The following is a 14811-nucleotide window of genomic DNA, read 5'->3' on the forward strand; positions in this document are numbered from 1 at the left end:
GATCAGTCACTCTGGCTTCAGGGAGAAGGGCAGGAAGGGTGTCCTGTCAGAGGGTGAGAACCAGTGGACAGTGGACTCGTGAAGAAGGTGGGGGTGGACGGGTGGGGGCTGGAGCTGGTGGGGCTAGGGCCTGTGTGAACAGGTTTGGACAAGGATGGGGAAATTGGCAGGGCTAGACTAGAGGCTTCCATTGGACAGACCCTCTCGGACCAGCAGATGAGGGCCAGTTATGGGGAGACTTTGGACGTCAAGCAGAAGAATTCAGATTTCCCCATCCAGGTGGAGAGGAATGGATTACTGAAGGGTCTGAGCGCAGAAGTGACATCTTTAAGCGATTTCTTAGGGAAATGATAGTAGAACCAAATAAATTGCAGTTGAGGAACACTAATCACAGGGCAACTGGATGCGAGGCTGGCAGTCTGGGTCTGCAGTTCTCCGAAGTGTGTTCCTGGGAGCAAGAGCAGAGCATCACCTGGGGACGTGTTCGAAATGCAGCCAGCAGGCCTCACCTCGGACCTGCTGCGTGGGTCACGCTAGGGGTGGGCCAGCGTGTCAGCGGTCTTCCCTCCAGGTGACTCTGACGCAGCTGAAGTTTGAGAACCACAGGTCTGGGCAGAACGCAGTGAGGACCAACACGGAATTACTCTGGTATTGGGGATGGAAGGCGGGTGGGTTTAAGGTTTTGTGATGGAGATAGAGGATGGTTCGGAGACGCACGAAGGAGCGTCCTGAATTATTGCGTCCCACAATGTGCCTGAGAATAACCTTAGAAAGAAATCTAAGATGGAAAAACTCACCCGCTTTGATAGGAAGATCATGAGCTTTTTTTCCCCCCTAGTGTTGAGTTTAAAGGGTTGGTGAGATTTCCTGGTGTAACACTGGAGCAGCTGGTTGCTAGGGTGTGGTTTGCATCAAAAAGAATGGTTGAGCGTCATCGAAGATCTGCTGTTGTTTCTAGCAGGTCTGTTACAGTGGAGTAAACAGACTCGGCCGGACTTCTGGAAGGAAGGAGGTTCTCAGGAATATTCCATAATCTGCACTATCTTCCAAAATCAGATTCAGATTTTTTTTTCTTACACCTCAGTTGACACACATCCATCAGATCCAAAAAAATCTGTATCCATAAATGCAGTTAGGTCTTAATCCACGATCAAAGAAGCATTATGAAGAGGGAATGACACCACCATGTTTCATTTTTGTCTTTCCTACGGTCTTTATAGATGTAGTTGCGTTGGGTGCATGAAAAACCAAACCCGTCTCATCCTTTATCTTTGGCTTTTAGATTCCAAGTGGCAAGAGCTCAATCAGTTAACAGTTGACAGACAACAGAAACTGCAAGAATCCTCAAATAATCTAACCCAATTCCAGACGGTAGAGGCTCAGCTTAAACAGTGGCTCGTCGAAAAAGAACTGATGGTCAGTGTCCTTGGGCCCTTGTCCATCGACCCCAATATGCTGAGCACACAAAGGCAGCAGGTGCAGGTGAGTGTTGCCTGACTTCGCAGGATGGCTGTTTCCATTACAGCCGCATTTGCTTGGACCAGATGTTCTCTTCCTGCCTTGGAGTGTGTTTGTCATATTTCACGTGCCCATAAGGTTTCGTCGTGAGGACTAACGCTCTGAGCGTCCCTGAGTGGCCCACTGAGCCCACCCGTGGTCGGGTGCCCTGATCGTTAGCGTCATGTGGTGGTTTGTGCGGCCCCTGTTAAAGGGGGACCTTTGAAGTATTAATGTGATTGCGTAAGTAATGACATTTTTATGAGACACTATTAATATGCTTCTTATTGTTTAGAGATTATTCCTTTGAGGTTTTATTCACGTTGATTGTGGTAGTAGATAATGAAATTTACAAAGCTCGTGCATTGCAGCCCCGAGTCGGGAAGACTAAGAAGAGGAGACAGAATTAGGGGGGCAGGAAAGGAACCTTGAAACCCGGACGGTTAGTTAGACTTGTCTCATTATAAATTGATAAATTCGCAAGGGGAGAAAAATCCAGAAACCGTAAGTCAGATGTGATCGCAGAAGCCCCGCGTGGTTAGTTAGTTTTCTTGACGTCTGAGTGGTTGCTGTTGGAGCAGGAGGCTGGTCTGTACTCCCTGAAAACACAGATCAGTCTTCGTAACTGAGAGTCATGTGCTGTCCTGGTCTTGTATGTTCTAAGTCTGAATAGAATGGAAACAAAAGATACAAACAAACATTTGAGGAGAGAGAACTGTCCGTAGTCTCCCAGGGAGAGAGAAAACATTCTACTAAAAGAAGGGCACTTGGAGATCGTTTGTTTCATAAGGAGAGCCAGTGTGAGCCCGCACCCTTGGAGCAATGTGATTTATTGGCTAAATCTTTTTTTTTAATTAAAAAAAAAACTTGGGGGGGAGGTAAGTAGTCTTATTCATTTATTTCTAGAGGGGGGTACTGGGGACGGAACCCAGGACCTCATGCATGCTAAACATGTGCTCTACCACTTGAGCTACACCTCCCCACTCCCATTAGCTAGATCTTTTCAATAAAGACTGTAAACATCAATCTTATGTTTAAGAAGAACCTTTGTAAATCAATGCACGTGAGTTACTATATCCTAACAATCGCTGTTAGTACTGTGTATTTCCTTTGGTGTGAATTGCTATAGAGTATTTTAAAAAATCCTACAAAAAGGAAAATACAAGTTGGAAAAATCAAATTTGGTGTTCATGTGATGTGAACCTGTCTCAAAGCAGCATTCGTATGTGAAAAGTCGTACATAAATGAACAAAATGAGTAAGAGTTCATGTTTCCCAGAGCAGCAAAAATATTTATTCTCTTTTTTTAAATATTATTTTAGGCAGAATGTCATCTCTAGAAGCACCACTGCTCTTTGGATTAGGTTAGGATAATTGCGGTGCCTTTGAAATACACTCTAGGAAAACAGTAACGGAAAACAAACAAACAAACAAAATCTAGATAAATATCTACCATTCCTGTCTGTTTGGAAGCTTACAGCTGTGTTTTCTGTAATTAATTATCCCATCATTCATGTGTGCACTCACCCTCGTTACCTCTTTCCCTTAGATTCTGCTGCAAGAATTTGATACCAGGAAACCTCAGTACGAGCAGCTGACAGCGGCTGGTCAGGGCATCCTGTGCAGGCCCGGGGAGCACCCTTCTTTCCACGGGATCGTGAAGGAGCAACTGGCAGCCGTGACCCAAAAGTGGGACAGCCTCACAGGACAACTGAGTGACAGATGTGACCGGATTGACCAGGCCATTGTTAAAAGCACGCAGTACCAGGGCCTCCTGAGAAGCCTGTCCGACAGACTGGGCGACTTGGATCGCAGACTGAGCAGCAGCATGGCTGGCGGCCCCCTCCCCGACGCGATGAACCAGCAGCTGGAAGCCGCCCGCGAGCTGAAGCAGGAGATAGAGCAGCAAACGAAGCAGATCCAGGTGGCCCAGGCCCTGTGCGATGACCTGTCGGCCCTGGTTAAAGAGGAGTACTTGAAAGCAGAACTCAGTCGGCAGCTGGAAGGCATCTTAAAGTCATTTAAGGATATCGAGCAAAAAGCAGGTTTGTGTGTCTGCTCTTAATGCACGTGCTTCCTGGAAGTAGGGATCAGTGAGCTGCCGGTTTCCGAGCTGCGGGCTGATCCGGGCCCCTGCAGGGGACCTGCCCACAGAGACGGGCACACATGGCGTCGGGGGGGCGTCCACACGGATGCGGGGGGACCGAACGCCGGCAAAGTCCACGTAATAGAGGCCTGTTAAGATGCCAGATCTCCTAAGTTGGTTTTTAAAGGTGGAAACGGTTATGCTATATGACAGTCTTGTTTCATGGGAAGCGGAAATGAGCACGGTTATTAAAAAGGCCGGGCATCGTTTTCTTGCCAGTGGTTAGCTTGTCTGGCTCTGTCATAGAAGCTTTTCCAGAGACACGTGTGACAGAGAAGCATCAAGCACGTTTTCTTCTCTCGCTTACTGTGGCCATCACTTCGTGGCCACTGCCCCATGGCCGTCACCCCGTGGCCATCAATCCATGGCCGCTGTGTCCAAGCTTGTCTGCGGAAGCAGCAGTGAATTACTGGGCTCAAGACGGGCCAGCCAGGGGAGAGCCCACTGGCTGCTGTGTTTGGTATTTGAAAAGTATCACTAGGCGCTGTTTGTGTTAATTGATTGGGTTTGCTTACGAATCACAGCAGCCGTTTCAGACTACCTCTTTCATGTTGACAACATGTGGGTAAGAAACACAAGCCCTTACGATGACGATGATCATGATCAACACTTACGTGAAGGGCATTGAGCTCGGAACTATGGGCATGTGCTGTCATTTCATTCCCACGACAGCTTCGATCAACGCTGACAACTCCCGTTAGGGGAGAGGAGGCTTGGATGTTTCATCATTCATCCTGGGTCCTCCGGCTCTGGGGAGGTTAGGTCCCTGGGATCCAGACCCATGTCCTTCCCACGCGCTGCCTTGCATTGGCCTCTGTGATGGGTAGAAATCTCACAAGTGGAAAAGTCCCATTTGCTAAGGGGTGGACTGTTCACTCACCTTGAGCTTCGAGCAGTGGTCGCTCCCCTGCCCCGGAGAGGAGGCGGCCCCAGCCCTGGCATGGGTGGTCTCCTTCCTTCCTTCCCGTTGTGACTTTTCCCCCCTTTGTCAATAACTTAGGCTCCCCTGTAGTCTTCATAGTCAGTGCGAACAGCCTCTGCCTTTGGACTGTTCTGTGCATTTATCTGGTGGCTTTTCTCTGGGCTTCTTAGCTCGACGACGTGATGTGAAACAAACCTGTCTGTGATTTCATTTTTAGAGAACCACGTCCAGCACCTTCAGTCGGCCTGTGCCAGCTCCCATCAGTTTCAGCAGACGTCTCAGGATTTCCAGGCGTGGCTGGATACCAAGAAGGAAGAGCAGAGCCAGTCTCCCCCCATCTCCGCCCGACTCGAGGTCTTGGAGTCATTAGTCAAAGATCAGGAAGACTTCCGGAGAACTTTGACCGCCCAGTCCCATATTTACGAGAAAGCCATGGCGGAGGGTGAAAATCTGTTGCTGAAAACGCAAGGGTCGGAGAAGGTCGCCCTACAGTCACAACTTAACACGATGAAAACCAACTGGGATGGATTTAATAAGCAGGTGAAAGAGAGAGAAGACAGGGTTAAAGAGTCATTGGAAAAAGCCATCAAGTACAAAGAGCATGTGCAGACGCTCCGGCCGTGGATAGACCGATGCCAGAGCTGCCTGGAGGAGATACAGTTTGGCTTGGATCCCGCAGAGATGGAGAAGGCTCTTGCCCAGGTGGCGTCTCTGCAGAAGGAGATGGACCAGCACTTTGGGATGGTGGAGCAGTTACACGGCGCGGCCGGCAGCCTGCTCCGCGTCTGCGACGTGGACCAGGAGTTGATTGCAGAGGAGGAACGGTCACTGCTCCAGAAGGTGGACGTGGTCACTGAGCAACTGCACAGTAAAAAGTCCTCCCTGGAGAACCTGGCCCAGAAGTTTAAAGAGTTTCAAGAAGTTTCCAAAGAGGCTGGAAGGCAGCTTCAGGGTGCAAAGGAGCAGCTCGCGGCCCACGACGCCCTGGGGCCTCAGGCTTACAGCAGCAAGTCCCTGACCGTATTGCAGACCCAGCAGAAGGCGCTTCAGACCTTGAAACCGCAGGTCGATCTGGCTAGAGGGCTCGCCCAGGACCTCGTGGCAGGGGCGTCGGACTCGAAGGGCACCTCCGACATGTTACTCCAGGTGGAGACCTTGGCCCAGGAGCACAGTGCGCTCAGCCAGCAGGTGGGTGACAGGTGCTCGTTCTTAGAAACCAAGCTGCAGGGCATCGGGCATTTCCAGAACACCATCCGGGAGATGTTCTCTCAGTTTGCCGAGTTCGACGACGACCTCGACAGCATGGCCCCGGTGGGGAGAGATGCGGAAACACTGCAGAGGCAGAAGGAGGCCATCCAGGCCTTCCTGCAGAAGCTGGAAGCGCTCATGGCGAGCAACGCCAACGCCAACAAAGCCTGCAAGATGCTGCTGGCCACGGAGGAGGCCTCTCCCGACCTCGTGGGAATCAAACGGGACCTGGAGGCGCTGAGCAAACAGTGCAACAAACTGCTGGACCGCGCTCAAGCCAGACGAGAGCAGGTGGAAGGGACCATCGTGCGTCTGGAGGAATTCTACAGCAAGCTGGGCGAGTTCTCCTCTCTGCTCCAGAAGGCGGAAGAGCATGAGGAGTCTCAAGGCCCCGTCGGGATGGAAACGGAGACGATTAACCAACAGCTTGATGTGTTCAAGGTAGGGCGTGCTGCTTTTTTCCTGAGTGGTGGTAACTGACTATACTTCAAAAAAAAAAAATTAAGTTAAATAAAAAAAAAAAAAGGAAAGTACTGATGGATTCAGAAGGAGGTGGCCTGTTAGGTAGCACCTTCCAGTGGTGCTGGAGCTTGGATGAGGGTATGTGGAGGGGGCGGTATCCAGGCACGGGGGTGGCTCCAAGCTTCCCGGGGATCTGGGCCTCGTGGAATGAAGCCTGAGATGAGTTAGGAGGTCGAAGGATGGTTAGAAAGCCGGCGTCTGTTTCTGGTGTTGCTTGCGGCTGACCTCCTGAGTGACCACGGCCGTGCTTTGAACTTGACTGCGGAGGGGGCTTGTTCATCCCATAAAAATCTTGTCCTCTTTGTGTTTGCCTCCCAGCATTTTCTTTAATGGTGAATTCTAGTCCTTTCCTGCTCTTTCCCTTTTTTTCTTTTTTTAATCGTCGTCTTAGCCTTATTAATTTAATTTCTTCCCAAAGTTCCTATTTTCAAAGGCAGGGCAGAGTTCCCTGCTGTTATCCAGGTTTTCAAAAACCAAAATCATGGGCTCACATCCCAGAGGGCTGGGAGTAAAATGTTTCTGATGGGACTGTGAGCGCCTTGGTGCCAAGAGACGTCTACACCCGGTGGCCCCCAGTGATGCCTGGTGATGGGGCAGAGGGAGGAGACGGCGGGCCAGGGCCAGGCTCAGCAGTGTGGACTCACTTAGGGTAGCAGGTGCAAACTGCAGAACTCAACATCTCTAAGGGGCAGAGAGAGGGTCATCCCAGCACGGGGCGGGGGGCGGTCCTGCCAAGCCTTTGCTGTACCCCTGGGGTTGCCGGGGGTCCTGTTCTAGCCACAAGGTACATTTTACTCTCCAGTAAAGGCTGGTGTGACATTAAAAGCCCCCCCACTAGCACCTGAAGGATGAAACAGGATCAGGAAGAAACAGAATTGGCAAAACCATACTGTTTCCCAGGAGAGGTGACTAGAAATCAAACAGACTTCCAGATTTTGTGCTGATGTATTTGACAAAGCGTTTTCCTTTGTTCCTCCTGATTAACTTTATTTTTAGGTGACTGAATTTTGCAAAAGAACTTCAAAGTAGCTGCTGCTGCTTCTCCTCCTTGGTTCCTATTACAGTTGTTTGCTGTTTGTCAAGTGCCTTTGATGCTCAGGTCCTTCGGGACTGCAAAAGCCGGGATTCTGAATGTAGGTCTTGATTCCTGACGGAGAGGGACACTGCCTCACCGTTGGCCTGACTTCCTGCATTTCTCTATCAAACTTTCACACTTCTGGTTTGCAAAAGAAAGATTTCATATCAGAGAATTCTCTATGAGAAAAGTCAAGTTCTGTGGCAATTGCTGCTTCAAAGACGGGGAAGGATTTGAGGAGTGAGTCTCTGGAATTTTCTGTGCAGCCCTAAAGCTTGAGGGCTTAAATGACAGCAACCAAGCAGTCTTTGTACTAATGAAAGTTAAGCGCGCTCAGCGCCTTTGTGAAACGCTATCGTTTCTCTGGCTTTTCTGTGCATTTGTGTAGGATAAAAAAAGATTTTCGTATCTCTCCGCTGCTTCACTACTTGTAAGGAAATGGGCAAAAGCGATCATTTTGGTCCTGCTCTTTGGGTCCCCAGGTCTGAGTCTGGTGGAAAATGTGGCTCTACTTGTGGGGAATTCTTTGGAAAGTAAGCAAAAGCAAGAGGGAGTAACTCAGTGGTAGAGCCCGTGATAAGCACATACAGGGTCCTGGGTTCAATCCCCAGCACTTCCATTAAAAAAAATTAGGAAGGAGGAAGGGTTCCCTCACCATTGCTTTGGAAGCATTTTGCAAACTGAAACATACTAATAAATACGCATCCTTACCGTTAATGGTTATGGTGACTGTTTTCTTTGATTGTGAAGAAAAATAAGGTGATCGTGTCCTCTTCAGCCACTTTAGACTGTGACTGTCTGTTTTCTGATTATTTTGGAAGGAGTTGATTGATTTTAATGAAATTCAGGAACAAAGAATATCATGATATACCTTCGGGATCTGGAGACCCAGTGACTAAAATAAAGATTTGCCAAGTGGACAGTCACCTGCATTTGGCATATCCCAGTGCCATAGGTAAAAACAAACAAACAAAAACCAAGCATATTATGATAAATAAAGATAGCAGCTTGCACAGTCATTAATTTTATTTTGTGTGTGTATGCTTGCGTGCGTAGGGTCTAAAAATCACAGTCACGACAGTTAACATTAATTGTGGGCTGACTGTGTGTCAAGTGTGACCCTAGACTGCCTGTAATCCTGTTAATGTCACCCCCACTTTACGGTGAGGAAGCAGACCCCTGGGGAGGGTAAGTGGCTTGCCCAGAGTCCCACAGCAGGTGAGCGTCAGAGCCTGGCTGTTTTGGCGGATGTAAGGCAGTGTCTTGGCCAAACTTTATTCCTCCTGTGGCACTTCTTCTATTTTCTCTGGGAAATTTTCAGATCGTCTTTGCCATCAACTGATTAGGGTGGCTTTGAGCAACCAGCCGTTGTTTATTTAAATCCGGAACAGCAGGAACGCTCACCCGAGGAACGTGTCCTGGAGAGCTGGCTGCTGTGGGACCACGAGGTGACTGTGTGTGAAACCGCCCTGGGAACAGACGTGTGGATGCTGGGCTGAGGTCGGTGACCACCACCACAGCACCGGACGTTTCCTCGTCTCAGCGATTGTGGCTTTCTTGATCGAAGCCGTAGATCAACTCAGTTCCATCTTAATTTCGTTTCTGTCGGGCTATAAGCTTTTGTTGACCGTTAGTTTTGACATCCTATTTTAGGGAGGTGTAAACATTTTTCTAAATGGCATAATTTGTATCGAGTGAAAGACTCGTGTTTTGCTATTTAATAATTTCTAAAAACGAAGCAGAGAAGAGCTGAAGAACTGGGTCTATTTTCATGGTAGACTTTGAAATATAATCGCGTTTGACGTGACTCTCTGTGGTAGCTTGAGTTTAACCTGATGTCGTGGATAAAATCTTGTAACGGTTTTTTGTAATGTAGAATAAGCTGCCTTCAGAGTAGTTCTGAGACAGAACAGCTAGGCTGCCTTACCGTCACTGGGATCGTATTTGCAAAGTTGCTTCAAGATGCGGTTGTCTGTGTGTGAGAGAGACAGGAACGGAGAGGGAGGGATTCGCTTTGTTTTTGCAATTATACGTTGGTTTCTTGGTAAGCAAATCTGACTTTTTTAAACGTTTATCTAGGTCTCTAATCATTCATTTAATAATAGCTCGGATAGGGAAAGGCTGTGATGGTAACACAGAAAGAAAAGGAGTTTATCAAGACAAATTCCCAGCAAGATCACACGGTGAACCTGTTAAGTGTCTGAATTTGTTTGCTTTTGTTGTGGGGTCTGAATATCCCGCTTTCGTTCAAATAGGAATTATTTTCCCCTGAAATAAATAGCGATTGCATATTTATCTGCTGAATAGCCTTGAAAACGCTTGACCCACTTCTGTGAAGAAGTTTATCAGTTTGAAAACTAAAAACATAGGATGCTTTCCGCTTTCCTTTGCTAATGGCATATCTATTTTAGAAGGAGTAATAGAAATTGTTGCTCCAAAGGCCTGGTTTTTGTGCTCACAGCAAAGACCCCACACGTCTCTTGCTTGGCTTCTAAGCCGGATTTCAGCATCTGGTAGGCTAGGAAGATATTTTTGTCAGGTTTTACGGATAATAATTTACTCCTACATATATTTCCCACTTAACTGCACTTGAGTTTCCTAATATCTCCAGCCTTTCAGCTCCAAAAACTTCATGTTTCAGTGGATAAATTTGGCCTTTTAACTTTTCTGTCAAGTGGGTCATTGTACTTAGTGGGAAGATTTTTCAGGAACTTTTCATTTTGAAAGATTTAATTTCATTTTAGAGCTTTAAAATGAGAAAGGGGTACCATTCTGCTTATAATTCAGTTAGTATTTGTATGCTTTTCCAAAATCACCTGCCTATAGAAGATACCGTAGCTGGATAACATCCAGCTGCTCGTAGGCTGTGTCGAGTAGGTCAAGTTACGTTCTGAGAACAGTTTAACACTGTGATTTCCGTATGTGTGAAATAGTGCTTACTGACGACTCGTCCGAAAAACGTTGCTCATTATATTCATTGTGTATTTCTTTCACGAAAATATGAGAGATCTAGGCATCGTGATTAATATTGAAAACAGTTTAATACATCTTACTTTTATTAACATTAGAGCAGTTATAAATCAAATTTAGGAAGAAAAGAGAAACCACTCCAGTTCTGCCCTAACTATGAGTTCTTTTATGTTATTCAGATAGATCTTTGGGATCTGATACCAAGTCACAAAGAGAAATATTGAGGCGGCTGTCATAAATACCAATATAATATTAACAGGACACATTTCAACTTGAATCAGAATTATTGGGATCATCGTTGGTAGGGTTAGTTGAAATCAGTTTAATGAAATAGGAACTCAGTTATTAAATAAATGGCGTGTGCTTAAACATCATCTACTGGAGGACATTCTCCCGCAGCCTTCCCTGCTCCCTGGCCGTACTGCGCCCATTGTCCCATCCCTTTCCTCCACTGCACTGTCAGTTGTGCAGGGACGGTGGTGCACCTGCACTTGGCCAGTGCTCACCGGGCTGTTTGGCAGAGAGTAGGCACTGTCTGAGGAGTGGTTGAATTTATGCACGAATTATCTGTGCAGTTTTAAAAATGTGCTGCCCGCCGCCAACATGAGGTCGGTCTTCTTAGCTCTACATAAGGCTGGAAGACTGGAACAGAATCATGTTCATGATTCAGAGTTAGGAGTCTAAGGTGGGCTGAATCAGAGACATTCTTTCTTAGGAAAAGTTCAGTGAGGCTCTCAGAATGTTTGGAGAAAGGCAGCTGTCCACATTCTGTGGAAATGTTACTATTCACAGAGCCAGGAATAAGTAGCTTTTCAGGTTTACATAGCAAGGTAGTGACAGTCAGTCATCAAACCTTTAGTGTTTGCCTCGTGTCCAACCCACTGTTCAAACGTGGTAACTGTGGGCACCTTTTTCTGTCTTGTAATCAACACGTCGGAACAGCCTGTGTGCTCAAACACCACAGGGTCACATGCTTGTTGAAATATTTCACTTCTTGACTGTGAGAAGTGGGCATCGCTATTGTGACGTTGCCGGGTAGTTGATTATATTTTTCCTTACAGATGGCTGTGTATATATTTTTCCAGCGTAATGATGGCCACGTACTGAGTTGCATCTAATAACTGTTGAATGGGTGTGTTACCTCTAGAGTTCTGGTTACAGATGGATTTTATTTTTAAAAGATTCAGTTCTTAGGGTTATAAAAATCATTTTGGAATAATATTTTCTTATGAAAGGTACAAAAGTTCCCTTCCACATCTTTTCTGTAAAATCACCAGAGAAAGGAAATGGTTGTTTTTACTAGAACTGTCTTCACTTGGGATCAGCACAGTTTTACTTATGTTCAAATGATTATCTTGTGAGATTGAGAAAAAAAAAATCTGTCCTCTATCTGCTATTCTGACAGTGTTGCTTATTTCGTAAAGGATGGATAGATTTTATTTTATTTAAATAAAACTATTAATCTCCTCCCCCCCACACACAAGGTTAAAGTTTGTCTTGCTGAGTTTATTTTAAACGGTGCTTTTAAAGAGTGTTTGTTTAGTAGATAGAAATCTGTGGATGTGATTTTGTTTATTAAATATGCAGTCACTTAACTGCCCTTGATCTTCGCCCGTGTCCTGCACCAAACTCAGGAGGACGGCATGGTTAGTACTAACTACTAACATTCGTGTCCGCGGTGCGCAGGGCTCCGTGCCCTCAGGGGTTGTTTACCTTGGCGAACAGTTGAACTTGAACTTGGGCTTTTACAAAAATGACACATTTTCGGCTTCAAAGTGTTGTGCGCTCTGCATCGCAGATACTAAACGTCTGGGAGCCCGCGACCTCAGCGCACGGGAGTGTGGCTTCCGCAGAAGGATGGGGACCGGTTAGCTCCTCTCCCCGTTCAGGATCCACGTGGGCGCGGCCCCCGGCGGGGCTCCGGGTGTCAGGTTCCGCCTCTGCTCGCCCGTCCCTCCCCTCCCGACCCCACCCCTATCCTCTCCAACCCCTCCCCTCCCCTCCTCTCCCAATCTCTCCCAAGCCCTCCCTCCCCTCCCCTCCCCTCCCGGGTTAGAAGCCGGCGGTGGCGCCGGGCGAGCGGTGAACCCGCGCCGCCCTCTCCCCAGTTCCAGCACCGGGGCTGCTTCGCGCTGATGTCACCAGCAGGCGTTTGCATCGCAGCGGCGCGGCCCCGGGGTCCCTCCCCCTGAGGGGCTGGCGGGGGCCGGGCCGCGCCGGGAGTCCGGGGAGATGCCTGCGGAGCCCAGGCGCGGGAGCGCGTAGCGGCCGAGCGGGAGCGGGGGGCGCGCGGAGCGGATGCGGCGCGGAGCGCGGAGCGCCGGGGCTCGGGGCCGCCGGGCCGCCCTCCTCTGCGGCCGCCGGCGCCGCCGCCGCCGCCTCCTCCCTCCGGCTCCGGCTGCAATGCGAGCGGCGCTGCGGCCGCAGCCGGTCCCCTTCAGACGCGGGAGTCGGCGCGCTTCCCCAGCTCTGCCCGTGCCTTAGAGGGAGCCCGGAGCTCTTCTGTGCTGCAGTTGCCTCAGGTGGAATGAGTCGTCTTAAGGAGGCTCAGATAAGACCCTGAAAATGGCTTTTTTTTAAAAAGGGGAATTTATAGTTCACCAGGCTTTCTGTTTACTTTAAACGGTTGCTGGATTGTACTGGCTTGGCCGTCCAAAAAGTCTATTTTTTCCCCCTTCGGGTGGTTCTGAATAGCCTCGAAGAAGCTTAATATGGGAAGAGAAACTGCCTTTGAATCAGGATTATTTATAGCTACTCCCAAAACAAGGAGAAGAAAAGTTTAACTTTCTTACAGCGTTAGACTTAACTTATTTTTTTCTCTGAAGACTTGTTCTGTGCCTTCCTCTGAACAATACGTGGTCCCTGCGTTTGCCTTTTAAGTTTCGGAACCTTGGTTTATTTATAAAAGAAAGAGATGGAGTTTTGCAAGCCATCTTTAAGTGGATTACAGTTAACCAGAGCGCTGCTGAAAGTCGCGTTCAGCCTGCTGGGATGCTTGCTTGGAAATTTTAGTCTGGAAATCTCAGCTGCAGAATTAGAATAAAAAGGGAAATAGACTGACAATGGAATGTCCTGAGTGTTTGAGCCACTGTTAAGTGTTTATTTGTTTTCTTTTTTTTTTTTTTTCTGTGTTTCGGAGTGTGTGAAAGGGAACGTGGGAGGCTGGGGGGAGGGGAGGAAGGAGCGTTCTGTTCTCTGTTGTTGAGGCACTTTGTTTTTTAGACTTACTCTGAAACAACCAGGTAAAGGGATAGTTGCACTTAGACTGGTGCACTGATGCTGGCCTTCAGCCGCTCGTCGCTTCCAACCTGTGCTATTTGAGATGTGTCTTGGTGCTGAAGACACTCGATAGTTCTGTTCAGAAGCGAGCTTTGCTGCAAGATGCTCTGCCTTATTTCCTGCTGTCTGTGTCGAGAGCTGCAATATTTGTTTTGACTGTCTTCGTCATGGGGAAGCCACTGAGCAGGCCGGACTGTTTACGTCAGAATCCCCCATGTATGGGGAAGGGTGAGGAAGAGGAGGACCTGAACATCGAGGACTGTTACGTCCCGCAGCGCTCCATCTATGACACGGTCAGGCTGAACGAGCAGATCGACTCTGGTTCCAAAGGGAGCCTGTCCTCCAGGCATTTTACAGACAGGACTCTGCCCTACAGTCACCGAACACTGGACGTGAGCTCTCTGTGCTCCAACGGTGCCCTGGCTCCCTCCAGCGTGTTTGAGCTCAGAGGCCGTGAAGCCCACAAGCTAGATGAAAAGATGATCTTTGATGCCCTCAAGCTCAATAGCGATATCGTCCGAACGGCAGGGTTACCCAAAGCCAAACCCCACGCGGAAAAGAGAGAGCACAGACGGTCCTGGCGAATGTTTGTTCCAGCCAATCTGATGGATTACGCGAACAAAAGTGAAAGCTCTTTTGTGGAACCTACTGATGTGTCAGATGCTGTAACCAAGGTGGGCAGGTGCAGGTGGGGGACTAACTCCCTCACGTCGGAGGAGGAGGACTCCGGGTTGTGCAGCCCTCCGGCAGAGAGGGAAGAAAAACAGGGCATTTTAACCGGAGACCAGTCACACACGAGAAGCCTGTCTTCGGCTGAAGACATTCACACAGCGGAGCAACAGGCACCCTTTTTTTCTGCCAGTTCCGTCAGCGAACACCAGATGCCCCTGCTTTCGTGTGGAAGCGCCCACCCCGACGAGAACTTCAAACTGATCTTACAGGAGGCTTTCCCACTAGAGGAAACAAAACATGCACACGGTCCAAGGGGGATCTGGGCTGAAAATTGCTGCCTGAGGCACGATTTCAGAGAGAGCACCATTCAGTGTGACCCATCTCTTGGCACAAGAGATGGGGAAAGCAAGTGTATTTCTAACCCTGGAGAAGAAGGGAAGACATACAGATCGGGGGAATTCCACATCGCAGCACACAGGAG

General features: G+C 48.4%; 1 protein-coding gene across 20 annotated transcripts in view; it reads left to right on the top strand.

Moving 5' to 3' along the window:
* Window positions 1-14811, top strand: part of DST (dystonin) — a 435317-nt gene that overhangs the window by 337105 nt on the left and 83401 nt on the right. For all 20 annotated transcript variants that reach the window (XM_072944761.1, XM_072944766.1, XM_072944764.1 and 17 more), the window contains 3 exons: window positions 1283-1482; window positions 3046-3541; window positions 4782-6253. In XM_072944761.1, the coding sequence (XP_072800862.1) occupies window positions 1283-1482; window positions 3046-3541; window positions 4782-6253 (2168 nt within the window). The remainder of the gene's footprint in view (window positions 1-1282; window positions 1483-3045; window positions 3542-4781; window positions 6254-14811) is intronic.

This window comes from Vicugna pacos, chromosome 20 (assembly GCF_048564905.1).
Source record: "Vicugna pacos chromosome 20, VicPac4, whole genome shotgun sequence".
NCBI classification, from domain to species: Eukaryota; Metazoa; Chordata; class Mammalia; order Artiodactyla; family Camelidae; genus Vicugna; species Vicugna pacos.